At 41.5% G+C, this 20473-nt stretch overlaps 2 protein-coding genes across 2 annotated transcripts in view; one reads left to right on the forward strand and one right to left on the reverse strand.

Moving 5' to 3' along the window:
- LOC114549851 (NXPE family member 3-like) overlaps window positions 1-11201 on the reverse strand; it is a 17198-nt gene extending 5997 nt beyond the window's left edge. The window contains exon 1 of the mRNA XM_028570137.1: window positions 11075-11201. The gene's annotated coding sequence lies outside the window, so the exon portion shown is untranslated. The remainder of the gene's footprint in view (window positions 1-11074) is intronic.
- LOC114549848 (NXPE family member 3-like) lies at window positions 3912-20104 on the forward strand. The gene is made up of 6 exons (XM_028570133.1): window positions 3912-3960; window positions 4453-4541; window positions 8898-9193; window positions 18444-18514; window positions 18706-18909; window positions 18993-20104. Exons 2-6 carry the CDS (start codon window positions 4503-4505, stop codon window positions 19547-19549), a joined length of 1167 nt encoding a protein of 388 aa, XP_028425934.1. The 5' UTR covers window positions 3912-3960; window positions 4453-4502; the 3' UTR covers window positions 19550-20104.
- The last annotated feature ends 369 nt before the right edge of the window (window positions 20105-20473 follow it).

Here is a 20473-nt window from a genome sequence, read left to right on the forward strand (position 1 = left end):
TGCCCATTATAAGGTAATCGATTGTCTTTTATTAATGGAATAATTTTTCCTTCCTTCCACAAAGATGGATAAATCCCACTCGCTATACACTGATTAAATATATAACACAACGGAGCAGCAATATATTCAGCAGTTTTGTTCAATACTATGCTGTCTAAGTTGTCTGTGCCTGGACTACCATATGTTGGAAGAAACTTTAATAGGGCCATTACTTCAGCAAATTGTACGGACCGGTAATTAAAATTAAAGCTACACACTTTATCAGCCGTGATTTCATTTTTGATCAATTCACAGTAATTAAATTCTTCTGTTCTAAATCCTTTTCTCAAATTACCAACTTTATTTATAAAATGATTATTAAAATAATCAGCAATGTCTTTAGAATCTGTTATAAAACCTCCGTCAGACTCTACAAAAGAAGGTGATGCATTTTTATTTCTCCCCATAATTTCATTTAGAATACGCCAGAGCTTTTTGCCATCATGCTTAACATTGTCAATTCTATTTTTGAAGTACTCTTTCTTTTTCCTTTTATTAATTTTAGTAACTTGGTTCCTTAATTTACAGTATATTAATCTGTCCTCCAATACTCTCAACTCCCAGTTGGACAACTTACACTCGAGTTACACCCACTTCCTGTTTTGGCGGCAAAACGCACAAAATGGCCGCCACGGCCACGCCCTATGACCAAAAGTTTTTTTTTTAACAACTTTTCATCTTTAACATCTTAAGATGGCACAGACCGAGTTTGGAGTTGGTTGGATGAAATCTCTAGGAGGAGTTCGTTAAAATACGACATGTGGAAATGGCCAAATTCAATTTTCAATCTTTCAATACAAAATGGCAGACTTTCTGTTGGGTTTAGGGTATGGCTCTAATGAAGTTTTTTGTACATCTTGACATGTTACATATGTTTACCAAGTTTCGGGAGTCTACGTTAAACGCACTGCAGGGCCCTAACAATAATAATATATAACTGGCAGTTGTGACAGCCTCAGCTTTCGAGATCCTGTGTATTCCAGTTTCTCTCATTGAATTGACCATCACAACTGTGCTCTGAAGCCACAACTCCATAACAGAAAGCATGGCAGAGGCACCTTCATTGAAGGTGGAGATGGCCATGCTTGCTGCTGCCTCAAGCTTACTTTCCCCACAAAACAGTCCCCTCAGTCACCCGATGGTGAAGCTAACTAACCAGGCTCCCATCAGCACTTGTTCATAACAACACAACAGAACTAAACTAATTATGAATCATTCAAAAGTCCAATATTTAGAACATTGGAGAAAGCAAACCAAGTAGACTAAATTGTTATTTGACCACCAACTAGGTCAGACGGAGATGCATTTCCTCCTCCACTGGGAAAAACTATCTTCACTAAGAGAATTACACTTTGGAAAAATAGCCCAAAGAATAAAACTTCCCAAAGTTAACACCAGAAAAGAAGCCGGAAGTTGTCCTAGGAGAGGGAACAGCAGCTCTAATGACTACAGCTAAATATGGATCTGTCTGCCACAGCCTGAGGGACTCACAACCACTTAGGATCCCAAAATTACACATTTGTTTAGTAGCCTATTATATAGTAATTATATTATACAACAATTTTAACTGTTGTGTAATGTAATTGTTTTGTAATATAGTGTGTTGTATCGCGATCAGTACAGTGAAGTATATATGTGACACATATGTAGGCTATATGACTTTCTGTAAACTGCTTTGAGAGAGGGGGGGTCTGATTACCTCCGTTGTCTGAAAACTCCTGTTTTCTGAACGACAGTTTAAACATCGACGTACTATGTGAAGGCATATCTGCTGTCTTAGTTTGTAATCCCCTGTGTCTTCTTGCTGATAACAACTGTTTTCGTCTTCTCTGAGGTGATTTTCGACCGCTTTCAACGCACTTCTTTCGACATTCTGAACTACTGCGGAAATGAGATTGCGCATTTTGAGTTAAATCCCCCCTTTTACTTTCACGATTGGTTGCTGATGAAATGACCATATTTGGATCCGACAGCATTGTAGAGGAGAGAGAGAGCTTTCCAACAGTATATGTCATGACGGGGCAGGCGGCGATCGCGGAGCAGCGGGATGATTTAGAACGCCAACTAGCTAGCAGTGACTCTAGGGGGCCCTGTGCTGGCCACGGGGCCCTTTGCAATTGCAAAGGTCGCTTAGTGGCTGGGCCAGGTCAGGTCGGCCAAAATGAACGCCGACAGCCCCTCAGACTGACGACGGCACGGGACACACCGAACAGATTCGAGTCCCTGACCTCGCCAGACTGTCCAACGGCCAATAATCGGCCCTGTGTGTCCCGGGCATAACTGACAGCAGCAGCAGAAGCCAACAGGCAAGTGTTATTTACATAAACTTCTGGTATACTTACAAACTTTCCAATCCATGTTTGTGAGAAAACAAGGAAATTAAATTATAAAAAAGGTAAAAAAATAGAAACAAGATTTTTGATCATTATTGGTGCTTATTTCTTAGAACGTAATCAGAACAGGTGAAAGTGCTTGAAATGTAACAATTTTGTAACTTTCTATGGGAATAGCAGGTGTAGAAAGACAACATTCCCACACACAGACACCTACAATCAGACACGCCCACATACACGCGTGCGCGCACACACACACACACAGACGCAGCAGACAGAGGAGAGAGATAGACCTGATTCATTTCGGGAGACTTGTTTAAATTATGCCATAGGCATAGTATTTAGTTCATATTTGTGGTGTATTTGTTTTCTGATTTATTAGAAGTTGAGTTTCACTCTGTATGATAAATTGTACAACAGTTGTACATAAAGTGGTAACATGCTATGACATGTTATGTAGACTAAAGGGAGACACCAACCTTTTATAATTTGAATTTCTAATTTCCATCTCCTTGGGCATAGACAGTGCACTACAATAATATAGAAATGATAATTCCACATAACACTAATATGAACACACACCAGTGCATATGCCTATTTATTTTAATTTAAACTGACTTAAACTTATACACTAATAATATTAGTGATCGCGTTCCACTCTTTTGAATAAGTAAGGGGTGCTAAACCATAAACGATAAAATTAAAGCTCAATTAGTTTTATTTTTCAATATTATTGCAATAGTTGTTGCATTATGAGGTTTTCTTGTCCGGAGATTGTTTTAATACAAAGTGGTTATATTGTTGTGGTTTTTATTTCTAGCTGGTATTATCAGACATGCCCACATACACACACACACACACACGGGTGCGCCTATCTCGTAAAATATGGATGTTTGGTCAGGTTCCTTTGTCGTTCTTATTGACTCTAAAAGTCTCCTTTAGCGTCCGCTGTCGGCTTGGAAAGAATGGGATTGTTGGGTTCAGGAAAATAAAAACAGGGTTGGATTCCACAGGGATACCATCAGAGTTCACTAAAACGCAGTCTACAAAACCTTGGGACTATTACGCACAATCACACACATGGTCAAAAGGTTGCGTAAAACTGGGCACATTTTTACGCATGGAAATTCTTTATAAATCCCGACTTTTGCGAGGAATGTTGCAACTTTTTCTTGCGTAACAGGTTTTATAAATGAGGCCCCTGGAGAAAACTTCTGGACCCACAGTTTGCTGCTCCAAAGCCTTGCACGACCACACAGCTAGACTACTGTAATGGCTTTATGAGAACTCCCAGACATTACTTATGTTAATAAATCCAGCCCTTTTAGGTAATATTTGCCTATTTGGCATACCCAAATGGAAACTTTTTTATAATAGAACTGTAAGTCCAAAATGCGCGTTTGAGGCTTTCCATACGTTTACTGTGCAACAAACTGGACGAACTACAGCTACTTTTGAGGAAGAAGATTTCCCTACATCTGCCATTTTGCGCTTCACAGAGACGTGGCTCTGAACTGATACCATACAGCTGGCTGGTTTCAGCTGTTCAGAGCGGACCGTGACTCGGCTCTCTACGGCAAATCAAAAGGTTAAGGAATCAGTTTTTACACTAAAGGCACAGATTGTTCTGCTTTGGTCCTTGTAGGGAGAGTGGAAAGGAAGGACAGGTGGAAGACTGGACAGGAAAATGAGTGAAATGGATAAGAGCAAGAAAGGGCAGAGAGAAGAGAGTGAGAAACTTAGGGAGAGAAGAGTGAAGGGACAAAAAAAAGGAATACAAGTGAAAAGAGGACAAGAAAAGGTAAAAGTGCATACAGTGAGGAAAGCCAAGAGGCAATAATGTCTCTCAAGAAAAGAAAATGTCAGGTAAATGACAATATATTGAAAGATTTTCCATTAATTAGGTCTAGTGCCCTGGGGCAGTGTCCTTGTTTTAAGTTTACAAAGATAAAAACATTACCTGTTTTGGAGGTATTTACGCTTCTGAACTGAAAATATCCCCGGATTTTGCCTCAGAAATCTGGTCACCTTACATCAGAAGCCCCTTTAAGAAAATTGACAGGCTGCTCTGCTCCCACAGAAAGGAGTAGTGCACTAAACAGAACTGGAACGACTGGACGAGCTGGATGGATGATGATGATGATGATGATGATGGACTCTTCAGAAGAGGTTATTGTCTTCACTTGAGTTTCTGTGCAGGAACATCACCGTACAATACAATCTTCTGAGCACAGCCATACTGAGAAATCCAGAGAGAGTTGTGTGGAGCTGATATTCTTAATTAGCTTTGTAGCAACTCATTTGGCAATGGCTAATATCAAAAAGTTACGCACTAAAGCTTTAAGAAGGGTAGGATTTAGGTCTTTCGGTGCAGTAACAAATGGCCATGGGCATATTGTTAAACTCAACACACAGTTACCCTTTAGTTTGGCTTTGCACATTTATGTTTTTAAGTGTCTTCTTCAACCGTCTTCACATTTATTTATGTATTAAAAACACCTGAATATAAATACATACCGGTTATCATTCAACGGTTTTGTTTGAACTACCTGTTTTTTTTCAACTGTTATTATTCCTGTTACAGAAACCACTCATGATTAACAGTGAGTGCACTTCACATTAAGACAAAAACAAAATGACTTATTCCAGTTGGATTTTACATATATTTCGTGGGTTTTGCTTACATAAAAAAAAATTTGCAACAAAAGAAATGGAATGTTCCCACTTCTCATCTACCACAAGCACAACCCAGTTAATATATCTTACAAAACACTCCTAATTATGTAAACAGGAGTATCTTGTTATAATAATATGTATACTCTGATAAACTGTCTTCATACTGTCTGGTTCTGTTCTCTGGAGCCATACAACACATATCTCACAAGGGAGCTCAATAAAAGCTAAAGGTAGATATGATTTAATATTGAGGCTGTTATTTTAATTTCCATCCTGTGCTTGTACATTAGCACAGTGGTTCCCAAAGTGGGGTCCGGGGACCCCCAGGAGTCCTTGAGGGGGTACCAGGGGGTTCCCAGCAAAAAGGAAAATAGTTGTTTTTACTATAATTCCATAAGTATAAGTAACATAATTACAGAATGTATGACTATTTTGGTGACGGGTTTCATACACTTTCTGTAGTAAAAAATCCTGTCACCTGTGGGACCCTCACCCTGTGAAGAAATCTTATCAATTGGGGGTCCATGCCTAATTTGTGTCAGTTTAGGGTCCTTGATGTGAAAAAGTTTGGTAACCTCTGCATTAGCAGCTATGGCACCATGTCCATCACCTCTGACACACTTCTTCCATTTTCCAGTAGGCTAGTGACAGCTTGTCTCTTCATCTCGGCCAAAATAAATGCTATCCATGCCAAACTTTTGATTCTTGTTCAACATGACCCTCTGAAGGTTCCCAACGTGTTTAACGAAAATTGGTCACTAGGGGGCGCTACAAGTACAAAACGTTTATAGCTCATGAACGGCTCATCTGATTTTTACAAAATTTGATGTGTACCATGTAGGGCCACTCCTGAGGCCAACCCTAGAGTGGGGTACTGAGGGGTCAAAGTGGGCGTGGCCTATGGGACCCAAGTCTAAATTTACCCCTTAAAACTAAAAACATCTTTCAACTTTAAATTTACAGGGTAGATAGACAATGGGTCATGGACCACACCTAACAAAAATTACACGTGCACCAATAGGTGGCGCTATGTTTTTTTACCTTTAACTCCCACATTACACATTAGAAAACCTTACATCCACGTCTTCCTTGAATAAATCTGAATCACATGATATAGGCCATTTCCGCAAAGCCAACTTTTTCGAACTCGTCCTAGGCCGTGCGACCGATCTGCACGAAACCTGGTAGATAGCATCTCCAGATGGACCTGTCCAAAAGTTATTCAAGGAATTTTGCTACGTTAAAGTATGCACATTTGACATAATCTGTTAAGTGGGGTCATGCCTGTTTGTTGTACATCAGTTAGATTTCGGTATGTGAGGCAAAGATGAACCTACTTTACTGTTTGGAGGCTTGCATTTGCCCATGTTTAATTGTGATATCACCAGTTAACATGGGCGTATATTTCTCTCCTATGTTAACCTGTGTTAATTTAGACCAAAAGTCCAATATATAGATAGAAATCACAGCATCATTTCAGTGGTGTGTAGTGTAGTGGTATAGATGATGTAGAAGTTAGTTGGTCAATTTTTTTGTCCATGACATCTAAGGTTCGAATCCTAGCTAGATCTCTAGTGCGTTTTTTTTCGTTTTATTTTTTTTCCGTTCATACAGTATGTGTTGTATTTGTGTGGATAATGCTTAAATGGACATGTATTACACATCAACTGGTGATGTTTTCAGTGATATCCATTATTTGGTCTCACTTGCAAACACTGTGAAAATGTGAACCTCTGGCACTCGAGGGGCGGAGGCAGAGCAGAACGCAGGGCAGGGCCTTGTTGAATATTCACTGATTTCATGCAAATATCACCAGTTAACAGGATCACCAGCTAAACTGGCACACCGGCGTGGAGTTTGTTTAGACGATGAGCGGAGTAGTTGAAGAGCCTCACTAGCTTCAATGAGTTTTTGTTGATAAAGACTATAATGACTTCACCAGAACTGCTGATGGACTTGTCGCAATTTTCATTGCGCTAACGTTATGGAAATTACATTTACGGTAGTAATGCGGAGACTTACTGCTGAAGTAGGAAGTCTTTCTGGACGTTACTTTACCTCGTCAAGACATGGATTAAGTTTTAATTTACTGAAAGGAAAATCGTGTAAAGGCATGAGGTAAGCTGACAACAATAGATGTTAATATATGATGACTGACAGCAGGATTCAACATGGCTAATGTTTGGGGAGCTAATGTTAGCTGGTGAAAATGTACCGTTAAGTGCGGCTGGTCTGTTAGGCTCTGTGTTGCTGGATGTTGCTACTGTCTATTTGTGAAACGCAACTTTACTCTATGTGTAACGTTACAGTACTTGTCGTTAACTTTAATTTAACTGAAAACTTAACAAAGATTGAGTGAAATCAGCCGCAGCAGTCAATGTATGTATGTCAATATTAACGACGTGTTTAAAAAACTGTTATAACGTTAACGTTACTAAATGTCTTATTTGAGGTAAAAAATCAATCAACCAAAACGATGTTTGCTGTTCATAAATGTTGTTAAGAGCTAGCTAGCAATCACCACTAACTGACATCTCAGCCGGTTTGTTAACAGTTGCTAGGCAACGTAACTAGCTAGCTAGCTAGTTCACCAACTTTACTGTATTTATAGTTAAAAAAAGAAGAGAAAAAATACTCTATCTACTTCTGCTGCCAGTGATGGCAGCCACCTGGTCTCTTTGGTCCTTCTGGTAAAGCAGTTAGGTGCTGCACAGCTGATAACCATGCTTGCTGCCATAGGTGACAATTATGACAGTTATGCCATAAATTATGACGTCATGTCATATCTATTGCTGTCTATGCTGAAGACAGTCGTTCCCACGTCCACAGGTTTAATGACGTTGCAAGGAAAGTGTGAAACTGAAACCTAGAAAAGACAGACTAATCAATTCAATGCTAGATTTTAACATACAATATAGCCTAATGTTCAGAATGTAATTTCATCAATTCAAGTATTTCCTTTCTACCGTTAACTATATATTTCAAGACATTTTTACATGTAAACAATATTACGTTCATTCATACGAGTGTAGCCTGTCCTATGACTTATAGTTGCCTAGCAACGATGCAACGTTAGTCACAGCACCAATGCCAGCAATCACGGACATTCAGGGCTGGACTGGCCATCTGGCATTCTGGGCATTTTCCCGGTGGGCCGACGCACTTTTGGGCCGAATCGCCGATATATATATAGGCCTTTTTTAATTTTTAAAAAAAAAAACCCTTTCCGCACTCCGGGCTGCAAATTTACGAATCCCACCATGGCCACGCCTCCCGGCCCTGACACACAAGCTGTAATAGTTATGCTGGAAGTTTAGCATCCACCGTTAAAATGGACAAACGACCACTAAAGTGCAAGGGAGGTGCAGAGAAATTACAGGACAAAAAGATAAGAATCTACAGGTGGATTCCTCAAAAATTTCGGACATGTTTGGGGCTGTAGTAGCTGCTTCAACATCAGCATAACCTGAAGCCGAGGAAAGAGAAAAGAGAAACAGCATCATGACAGGGGAGAAGCCGCGAGGAGGAGGAGTCCTGCAGAGGCACGGGTTCGAGTCCGACCTGCTGCCCTTTGCTGCGTGTCATCCCCCATCTCTCTCCCCTTTCATATCTATCCACTGTAACTGTTTAAATAAAGGGAAAAGTATTTCAAATCTGAGGATTCACAAGGTTCAAAGAGGTCCTCACAAATCTCTCAATCTTCTATCACCTCTGCAAAGTTCAAGTTGGAAAGTAAAAGGGCTAAATTGTTGAGAAGATGAAAAGTGTTTGTGCTTTTAACATGCACTTTTAAAACATATTTTAACATGTGTTTTTAACTCTGGTTCTCTAACTGTCTTCTCTATCTAGGTGATGCTGGCTCACCCTAGTGAGGCTATCACAGTGCTAAAGAGGCTCAACAGTGACGAACCTGACAGGATTGGCTTCAAGAGCCTCTTCCGCTCAGGCTCAATCTCTGAAACTACCATCTGTAATGTCTGCCTACGTCCAACCCAGCAGCCGCTGTGCAACCACACTGACCTCCGTACAGGCGAGCCTTGGTTCTGCTACAAGCCGAAGAACCTGGGCTGTGACGCCAGGATCAACCACTCATTGGGATGCAGCACACAAAACCTCAGGCCCAACGAGGACAAGCTATTTCAAAGGTGAGGGAGCAGAGAGACCGGAGTGGCATTTTGAGTGACTTCTGATAAACACATACATCTCCTTGGTGGGAAGTTTCAAAAGTTTTAAAGATAAAACAAATCAAACTAACCAGTCTGAATCATACAAGTTGACTTTCATTAAGAACATTGTATTTGCTATGATTTATTTGTTTTATTGTGAATTCATATATTTTATTTTGGATGTGGTTTCATCAATACCTTTACCGGCCCCTTTTTTGCTGGTATTAAAATCTAATTTGAGTGATTGGATCATAAGTGGACAGCTCTAAGTACAAGATAAGGTGTAATGCCCATAGGACGCATTGACGACGCCTTCAGACCTACTAAGACCACATTTGGAGGTGGTCTGGGCCACATGTGACCACATTCTTATAGCAATGTGTATCGTTACATACTAAGCTAACCTGGGGTCCGTTTCAGGAAGGAGGTTTAACAAACTCAGAGTCTAACCCTGATGTCTGAGTTGATTTACCCTGAGATGGGAAACTGAGTTTTTGGTTCCAGAACAGCCGATTTGAGTTGGTTCAATCAACTCGGAGTAGGTTCACTTAGGGTTACACATGTGCACAACCACTATAAAATGGCAGTATGAATGGAGCCATGATACTACGATTCACCATGGTAACTACCACAAACAAACGGGTCGGTGGAACTACTCATGCGCACAAACAGCGAGTTTGAACATGCATTTTGTTAAAAAAAGTAACACAGCAGCTGCTGCTGCAAAAGAGAGAGAATTGGTGTGGGAGAAAATTGCTGCTCGAGTCAATGCGTACGCATTAATAGTGTATTCATTTCTTTAACTTATAATATTACTGGTGAAAACAGGAATTGTATTACACCTATAATTTCATTTAGGTGCAATCCTGCGGGCGAAAAAGTAAACTATAGGTTACTAATCCCATTCTGAGGCTGCAGCACCATATCATTAACAGAACTATAATGTATTATCTCATCGCACTGGTTTGTGTCCAGGGAACACTACAAAAACGTTAAAAAAAACGTTTCAGAGCGAGTTACACTTTTCTGACGGCTCTACATACAGTGGCTTTACTAGGCCTACAGTGTGATCCGCTACACTGATATAAAGAAAACTGCCGTTTGCAAAAAACGTAATGCGACACAAAGAATCTGCTTGGATAAACCCTGTCCACGATGGCTGATGTTAGTGATATGAGGACGGATAAGGTATCTACATAGCTAATGGACAGTGATAAAAAAATACCTCTCAAAACCGTTATGTGGAAATTTAAATACATCTATAGTCGGGACTCAATATCCTCTCCCGACGTAAACTCTCTGTGAATTAATACAGCTTTTTCATCAACGGGATTGTCGACAAAGGGATGTTTGAGAAAAAAACGTTTTATAATCTGCCTAATATAAACCAGTAAGTTTTTTTTATTCACGCAGATAACAAACTGCATTAAAATGTGCCTGATACAGACTGAATGAATGAATGAATGAGGAAATGAGTTTCTCCTCCTGAAACTCAAGGTTTTTTTTCTCAGTTTCTCTCAGTCTCCTCCCTCTCAGAGGGAGAAACTCAAGGTTTCTTCAAGAAAACCTGCTCACGACCAGGTTAGGTTCACAGGCTCAGTTACCATAGTAACTGACTCTGAGGTTAAGTTACCTCTCTTTCTGAAACGGAAAACCCAGAGTTTCCCTCATCTCAGGGTTAACAAACTCAGAGTTTTCACTAAACCTGCTTTCTGGAACGGGGCTCAGGGCTTGTACCACAAAGAACACACAGCTAGCCTAGCTGTGTTTGCATTTAGCTTAAGAATGAGACCTGTGCTTGTCTGGATGAGTGTATACTTTCCTACCTGAGAGGGGTTGTGCTGTGTTAAACTGACTCACCATGTCGCTGTTTTAATTCACGTTCCGGAGCCAGGCCTGGTTACTTCGGTGTCCTCACCGCTGGGAGCGACCCCTCCTTTAGGGACTCTGCACACCCTCTCTCCGTGGTGTTTGTGTATTAAGTCACCTCTTGAAAACATCAAGAAAAGAGAGCCAATTAAATTTTATATATATACATTATGATAAATTTCTTTGGAGTTAGAAAAATAACAACTGCACGCAGCACCCAGCAGGCTACCAAGTTTCATTAGTCTACGTTAAACGCACTGCAGGGGCTCAATTTTTTCAACTTTTTGGGCGGCTATTCCTGAAACCCTTAAAATACGTAAATTTTCACCAGACTTGATACGACCGCCAAATTTGGTGAGCTTTTGAATATGTTAAGCCCCTCAAAAAGGCAATTCATTTGACGGGAAAAAGAAAGAAAGAAAGAATAGAAACAATAATTCCTTCAGTTTCAATAGGGCCTTCGCCGCTGTCGGCGCTCGGGTCCTAATTAAAGCTGCGAGCAGCGATGGACGGGCCCTCGCGCCTCTGTCCGCGTCTGGGTTACTGGCGTATGCCGCTCCCTGCACTCAGGCACCGCAAATCGTCACCAATGAAAAGGGAACTCCTCGCGGAGTTCAATGATACCTCACACAAGACTCTACGTCATACAGTACATTAGCTGTGAAAGGGGGCGTGGCCAAAGTATAGGGGGCAGGCCAAACCTTTACCAATAAAAATGGAAATCTGCTGAGTTCAGTGATACCTCACATAAGACTCTACCATAAACAGGTCACCATTTATATAAGAGGACGTGGCTAAGCACAGAGGGGGCGGGCCAAACAATCATCAATGAAGAAGGAAGTCTCAGCCGAGTTCAATGATATCTCACACAAGACTCTACCTTAAATGGGTCATTAAATATAAAAGGGGGCGTGGCGGGTCAAACCATCACCAATTAAAAATGAACTCTGTGCTGTCTGACATGTCACACAAGGGTATACTAGGGGGGGGGCGCTAGCGAGCCATTTTTGTGCGCCTATTTCCGAAACCCTTAAAATACGAGTTTTATAATATATTAAGCCCCTCAAAAAGCCAATTAATTTGACGGAAAAAAGAAAGAAAGAAAGAAAGAATAGAAACAATTAAATCTGCGAGTAGCGATGGACGGGCCCTCGCGCCTCTGTGCGCATCTGGGTTACCGGCGGACGCCGCTCCTTGCGCCCGTGCATTCCCGCAGCACTTGGAAGCCGCAAATCGTCACCAATGAAAAGGGAACTCCACGCTGAGTTCAACGATACATCACACAAGACTCTACGTCATACGGTTCATTAGCTGTGAAAGAGGGCCTGGCCAAAGTATAGGGGGCGGGCCAAACCTTTACCAATAAACAAGGAAGTCTCTGCTGAGTTCAATGATACCTCACATAAGACTCTACCTTAGATGGGTCAGTATGTATGAAAGGGGGCGTGGCTTGAACATAGGGTGCGGTACAAACCATCACCAATGAAGAAAGAAGTCTCTGCTGAGTTCAATGACACCTCACACAAGGGTATACCTTAAACGGTTCAAATGTTATCAAAAGGCGTATTTCCTGTTGCCAGCGGGGGGCGCTATGACCAAAAGTCAATTTTGGCCTGTAGGTGTCCTCAGGGAATCGTGAGAAATTTCGGGCAGATACGACAACGTACACTCAAGTTACAACAACTTCTTTGTTCATCGCTCGTTCAACACTCAAAATGGCCGCCACGCCCACACCGTCAGACGAAAAGTTTTTCTTTTAATAACTTTTCATCTTTAAGGTGTTGGGATGGTACGGACCAAGTTTGAAGTCCATCGGATGAAATCTCTAGGAGGAGTTTGTTAAAGTATAGCACCTTGACTTTTAGGCCTACTTCCTGTTGCCACTAGGGGGCGCTAATATGTGAGAAAAATTAGTATTTCCTTTTATCTGGATTATAAAAACGACAAGGATCAACAACATTAAACTCATTCATAAAGGCTTGAATCACTTTGGTCGATTTGGACACAGCAGCCAAGGTAGAGGAAGAACGATCTAAGGAAGGATTCAGCCAGCAGTTGAAGTCCCCTCCTAAGATTAAATCATACACAGACAAGTCCGGTAGCATTGAGAAAACCTGTCTAAAAAAGGACTCGTCATCCCAGTTGGGTGCATAAACATTAGCAAGAGTCACCTTTACATCGAAAATGCAGCTATAAACCTGCCAGCAGAATCAGAGATTGTCTTGACATGGACAAAAGGAATATCTCCATGTAAAAGAATAGCAACCCCTCTAGATTTACTGGAAAATGCGGAATGGTATATTTTCCCAACCCAGCTCCTCCTCAGTATAACACTATCTCTTTTAAATGGGTTTCCTGCAAGTATATTATATGAGCATCGAGGTGGAGTAAGTAGTGCAACACTTTACTGCGCTTGATTGGATTATTAAGTTCCTTACAGTTTAAACTCACAAATCTAACATTCCCACCCACACTAGATAGTGTACTCTTAACCTGGGTCATTGAAAGACAAAGAATTCAGTATGTAACAAACAAAAACACAAGAGAAGGGGAGAAAAAAAAATTCCATTTAAAGAGTAGTACAGGTGCCAACCCATTACCCGGAAAAACTACACAGAGTAACAAACCCCCCACATTTTAACAGAACACCCCATCTTCCTCCTCACCTAGCAGAAGCATCCAGACAATGATGCGTGCTACCTCACCCCACGTTGTTGTTACCAGCAGCTTAACCATACTGCTAAACGACCTCAGGGAGTGTGAATATAAAAATAAATACTTCAAGTAATAAATAGAAAAAGGTGCCATGGATTCTTTAAAAAAAAAATAAAAATAAAAATTGTTCAAAAGCACTACATTCTCCAGAGTCAGAACGTCCTCATCAGCAGAGACTGACCGAAAGAAATAGCAGCAATATGCTCTGAGTGGAGCAATAAAACTTACAGTCAATACACAGTCAATACTGTATTTAGTCTATAGACAAAACAACAGCAGCATAACACGGGTGTTACCTGCTAGATATTCAGCCTACTGCCACAGAAATACAAACCAAACCAACAAGCACAGATGGATTCCAGAGTTAGTCAGTCTCCGGGGCCGGATTCTTCTTAAGACTCTTGTTGACGAAGTCCGGGGCCTGGTCCGGGTCTTCAAATCTGTGGGTCTGGCCGCTACACATGGTGATGTGTAGAGTAGCCGGGTACCGGAGGCCAAATTTAACATTAGCACAGGCACGGAGCTCCCTCTTCACCTGGACAAAAGCCGCCCTCCGCTTGGCCACAGTCGGTGTAAAGTCCGGGAAGATGTACACCCTCTTCCTGTTGTGTGACAGAGAGGAGCTCTGTCCCACGCGGCGGAGAATAGCATTCCTCACTTGAAATTGTGATGACCATCGGGGGTGGTGGTTCTCCCTCCTTTGGTTTAGCACGCAATGTGCGGCGGGCCCTGTCGAGACCGGGCATCTCGTCAAGTCCCAACAAATCCATTAAAAGTTTGGCAATAGACTCTTTAGGTTGGGGACCCTCTGATCCCTTGGGCAGATCCACAAGTCGAATATTATGCCATCTAGAGCGTGCCTCCAATTCTTCACATTTCTTGCCCAGACACTCCACCGTAGCAGATAGCTTAGCTATATTCCCCCGCATGTCAATCAGCTGGTCTGAGTGCTCATTAAACGGAGCGCTCCTGGTCACTAATGGTTCCACTTTGCAGGGAGACTTTTTATTGCAGCGGTTTGAGAGCAGTCGCCACCTCCTTCTTAACCAACTCCGATGTGATTGACTCAAATTTAGCCACAGTTTTAGTTCGTTGGTCATTCAGCATTACATTAATGCTACGTAGCATCTCTTCATTAGCACCTGGTCTCTCAGGTGACACGGGCTCTGAGGGCTGGGGTTGGGGCCTGTTCCGACCGGACTTCGCAGACTCATTTTTCGCACGACAGCTTAACATTAATGCGGTTCTGACTCTCAAGATGCAGGTCTCCTAAAAAACGTTCAATCACCTTTAAGTTGCGGACAGTCGACAAACTTAGGACATTAAAACTATTTTATAATCATATTCCCCAGGAGCGACCAAAAAACGCCTCCTACATCGTTCGCGTCCCCTCGGAATCCCTGCATTCACCACTTCTAAACAGAGACAGAACATAACCTAATCTTGGAGCTTATTCCTGAGCTGATCTAGCAGGCACAGTAGTTTTTTATTTCAGCACTTTTTATTTTACTATATCTCTTTACATACTACATTCATTCAAAACTAAACATTGTTGTTGTTAAGTGGAGCGTGTAAGCACTGATCACAGTTACGTGTCAGATCAAGTTCTCATCTCCAATCCTCTCTGTATTTATGAGGAGTGGTGCTGTCCTGAGTTGAAAGATAGCCTACTTTACGGCTTTATTATCCAGTTAATAGGAGTGTGTGTTCTTGACGGCTGTTGTCCATTTCCTAAGGTTCTGAAATGCAAACTTTTTTTGACTACTTTGTTTTGTTGAGCACCCACGGAAGAAAACATAAATCCTCCGAAGACTGACAGCTTCTGACGAACACTATCGGCTAATGCTAGCTAGCGACCATTACCTTGAAGCCATCCAGCAAATAGACAGTACCGTAGGGTGATTTAACGTCACCACTCATTTTACACACAGTTTAACAACAAAACAAAATGCTGAGTGAACATTACTAGCTACGTTCATGTTGGTTTGGAGCGGTATGCACCCCCACTAACCTGGGAAACGGTTTTAAAACGGTAACGTTAATACAGCGTGTCGGAGGACTACAGCGTCTCCTGCAGCGCGTAGTCAGAGGCAGAGGGACCGTCACCCCAGAGTTCACTAACGTTAGCTTCTTGTCTCATCTGGGGTCTGATAAACAATAAATTCAAAGTCAGTGTCCACAATGCTATTTTCCAATAAACTGTAGCTGTCATATTTCACGGGACCCGCGTGAGTGCGGATTTCATCTCGCGGCTTTCATCGCGGTTTGTCACTTAAGATTGAGTGACAAGTAGTACTCGCCCTGTTTTTTATTTGGTTACCATGACTTCATGAGTGATGATGTCCGGTCACTGTTCCAGTTGCTCACCCTAAAAAGGGAAGAGAGAGCGGATGACACTTTGCTTGAGTTCAGTAGAGCACACGGCTCTGCAGAGTCGCGTAATTACCACTTTATGACTTTTCATAAACAGCTGAAGGAGCGGCGGTGTACATAGCAGAAAACCTGTTGTGCGTCTGCCCTATTTCTGATACCGTGGAACTGGATATTTTACCCGCAGGGTAAACAGCAGCAACACAATTCTGAGTGACGCTTTTCATTTTCCAAAACTCCCAGAAGACCTTAATGGTTTTTGACCTTATATTTTGCCTGGGGGGAAATAACTGATGAATATACTCTGTTCCATTCATGTTTATAGTGTGCATGGAATTTATCACTTTATTATCTTTATAGTTTCTAGATTTTACAGGGCAATTTCTTCAGTGTCTTTATTTTCTATGTCCATATATACCAGGGAGCAAGGCATATCATATGTAGAGAAGGAAACTCGTCCTCTATGAAAAATAAAAAAACGCGTGACAGATAATAGCGGACCGACTAAATGATAGTCTAATATACATTTATGAACTACTGCTCTTAAATGAAACCATTCAATGTGTCACTTGTCATTTGCAAAAACGAACACCTGTACACTTTGCATTAAAAGTGAGAAGTGGAAGTTCCTAAACTTAGGAAATTAATATTTTAGCCAATGAGAGAGAGGGAGGAACAGAGTGAAAGAGATATTTACGCTTCATATTCTAGCGTTATAGAAAATGGATCTTCATGGTAAATTTCCTGAGTTATCTTCTGCTTACTTTTAAGAGTACAATTGTTAATTTGTGCAAATGATTAGTAGCCTAATCATTGAATGGTAGGATTATGACGGTTTCCATTCAGAGCAGTGGTCAGTTAATGTAGATATTTAGGCTGCTTACGCATTCAGTCGGTCCGGGATCGTCTGCTACGCTTTCTCTCGCTGTTTCAGTACAGCGGCCGTGTTATTTTCTTTTTATTCAAATAATGTGTTTCACGTCATCATACTTCCACAAGAAGCTGCTGCTCACTCTGTATAAAGTAGCCTATCTACAATGCGTATTCTCCATTTTGGCATCAGTAAATCTGTGATCGACCTCGCCGTCTTTTGAGGAAATCCGTGGACGCGCATCTATCTGAATTAGTTCAGCCTGACTCGACCTAGTGGCTCCTCCTCAGCCTGGCTTGGCCTTTGTGAAACGCACCAAGCCAGGATGCACAGATTAGACTAGGTCAAGCCTCGCTTTATCAGTTATCCTGGATTTATATATTCTGCTTTTGTGAAACAGGCCCCGTTCTTTGCTAAACCAGTAGGCTACACTGTTGGCTCCATTTAAGGCTCTCGTAAACAGGATATGCTAATCCTGTAATTTGGTATTTGGATCACAGTGATCCAATCCAATGTTCCTTTAAAAAAACTGCCATGAAAGGAAGGTGGATCAGGTGATCCTGGAGAGCAAAACATGGGATTTCCAAATCTGCATCAATTTGATCCAGATTAAATTTTTTGAAAAACTGGGCCCCGGTGATCCAGTGAAATACAGACACTTTACACCGTTTAGCGGTCATTATTTTAACCGTGTTTAAGCCAGGTAACGTTACTAGCTAACAGTAGGCTAACGTTACCTGCTGTATGTTAACTAGCGTCATATCCTAGGACGTTTTAAAAATTGCATTGAGATTCATTTTTATCTCAACTGGGTGTAATTTACAAATTTAAAATAGATTTTTTACAGATTCACCATGCATCGTTACATTCCTGGTAAACATAAGCACTGAGAGCTGTCCACTCGAGATCTGATTACTCAGGACACATTTTAAAATCTGGTCAAAACAGGCCCACATTTAGATGCACACTACTTATTCGCCACTTGGGGGCAGAACAACAAACTATTGACATATCACCTTATGAATAAAGTTAATATGACTAAAGTGTTATCAAACAGTGGCTTATTTACATCCAGTATACATGTATCAACATTAGCATTCATTTAGAGTTGTGTTGTTTGGTCTCCACCAACTCCAGGGGGGGAATGCCTGTCTACTGTAGCTTTTAAATGTTATGCTGTTCACTAGCTAGTTGCTAACTTTGATGGTCTGCTGATTAATAATAGGTAGTGCACAATTGGAGCGGATGAGGAAAACCGATGCCTGCTGCATCTTCTAAAATATGTTGATGAAAGCCGTAAGACTAACCAAAATAGTATAAGATATTTGTCCTCCTTTCTTGTAGTTCTGCTGATAATGTTGTGGTTTGTGTAAGAGATACTGTATAATGTATGCTTTTCTTCAGTGGTGTCAACTTGAAAGTGTACATACAGGCTTCAGGTCCTGCCAGTGTCACAGCGTTGCCAAAAAAGGAAGGTAAAGCATGATTTTTACTACTTTAACTACCAATTATAATACTGAATGTGCTACAGACAATGAAAGATTGTTTTTGAAATCCTCGTCCAAGGTTTTTAACATTGCAGATTGAAGCTGAGCGCTGACTTCTCCTTGTTTCTCTTTGGTCCACCAGTAAATAACCCCATCCCTATCCTTTATCTTCCTCTCAGGTCAACCAGAGGTGGAGAGCAGCACTGTCAAGGTTGCACCATCTGGCTATTACTACCAGGGTGTTTGGCAAGCACTAGGTGGTACCACAGTTCGCCAATTCAACGCATCTGCTATCAGTCAGTGTCTGAAAGGCAAGGTGGTCCACATGCATGGGGACTCCACCGTCAGGCAGTTTTTTGAATTCCTCGACGCGACACTACCAGGTAGCTGATCCACAGAGATTTATGGCAACAGTTTGATTTTGTTCACACTGCAGCTGAATCTGTTCCTTCTGTAATACTTTTAGGTCTTAGGGTGTTTGACCTGCACGGTGTGGCGAACACCGGACCTTTCATAGCCTTGGACTATGCAAACAACATCTTGATGAAATTCCGCTTCCACGCTCCTCCTATCCATAGTGTGCATAGTATCTCAACCCGCGAGTTTCGTTACATTGCCAATGAAATAGATGAAATAATCGGAGGCACCAACATTGTTGTAGTTTTTGACATCTGGGCTCACTTTGGCACTTACCCGATGGAGACCTACATCCGGCGGCTGAAGAGCATCCACAGGGCGGTGGTGCGGCTGCTGGACAGGGCTCCAGGGACGGTGGTCGTCATCCGGACCGGGGCCCCCAGAGAGTTGTCACTTTATTATGGGCTAATTAACAGCGACTGGCAGTCGCTGCAGTGTTATAAGGTGCTCAGAATCATGTTCAAAGGACTGAACGTTCATCTGATCGATGCCTGGGAGATGGTCCTTGCCCACCACCTGCCGCACAACATCCATCCACCACCTCCCATTGTTGAGAATATGATTAACGTTCTTTTGTCCTACACGTGTCCTCAAATGGGCAGCTAGATGTTTGTTGGGGGAGAGAAGTGGTGATTCAAGCACACGCTGAGTTTACATCTTATCTTTTGTTGCAATTTCTTTATTTAAAAGAAAAAGTAAAATCCAACTGGAATAATCATATGACGTGGGGAATATTTTTCTAAGTATGTATATAAAATGGTTGTTTGAAGTTGAACTTAATGTAAAGTGTACTTACTTTTAATTACACAATTACAGGGTTTTTTGTAACGTAACCGTCAGCTGCAGTAGCTTTAGGGGCAGGCTTACAAAAATAATGTGTAGTTTGAGTTGGCTTTGGTTTCATATCTACGTCAGGGATTTAGTTCAGTGAGTTAGTTCATTTTATGTTTGCACAGAGAATGACTGACAAGCAACTGTGTGGTTTCTAGGTGACTCGCAACACAGAAGATGTAAATTTATGTCCAAAACGTTACTTATCCTCGCGATTTTTAAGTGGGTATATGGAAATTCTTGACCTTTCCTCATGGGTTATAGGTAGAGATGTTCCTATAGCAGTATCGGCTCCGATACTGCCTAAAACGCTGGTATCGGGAAGTACTGGAGTTTATACACCAATCCGATACCACGTAATAAAGCCCTAAAGAAAATCTACATTAAAAATGTATTTGTTCTTTTTCCGTTATGACTGTCAAACTAGATAATAAAAGAAAGTTCTGTGGCATTCATTGTTTGTGTTTGTTGAACCTGAGCCAGACCGACAACAAAGACAGAAATCATATCACATCCATACAGGGATAGTAGTATACAGTTGTCAAAACAAAATATATGACACACTGGTATCGGATCAGTCCTCGTATCGGTCGAGACACAAGTTCAGGTATCAGAATTGGTATCGTGTAGCAAAAAATGGTATCATGGCCATCTCTAATATGGTGTATACCAGCGTATAACGTACACTACACCACTCAA

This window comes from Perca flavescens, chromosome 23, assembly GCF_004354835.1.
Source record: "Perca flavescens isolate YP-PL-M2 chromosome 23, PFLA_1.0, whole genome shotgun sequence".
NCBI lineage: Eukaryota > Metazoa > Chordata > Actinopteri > Perciformes > Percidae > Perca > Perca flavescens.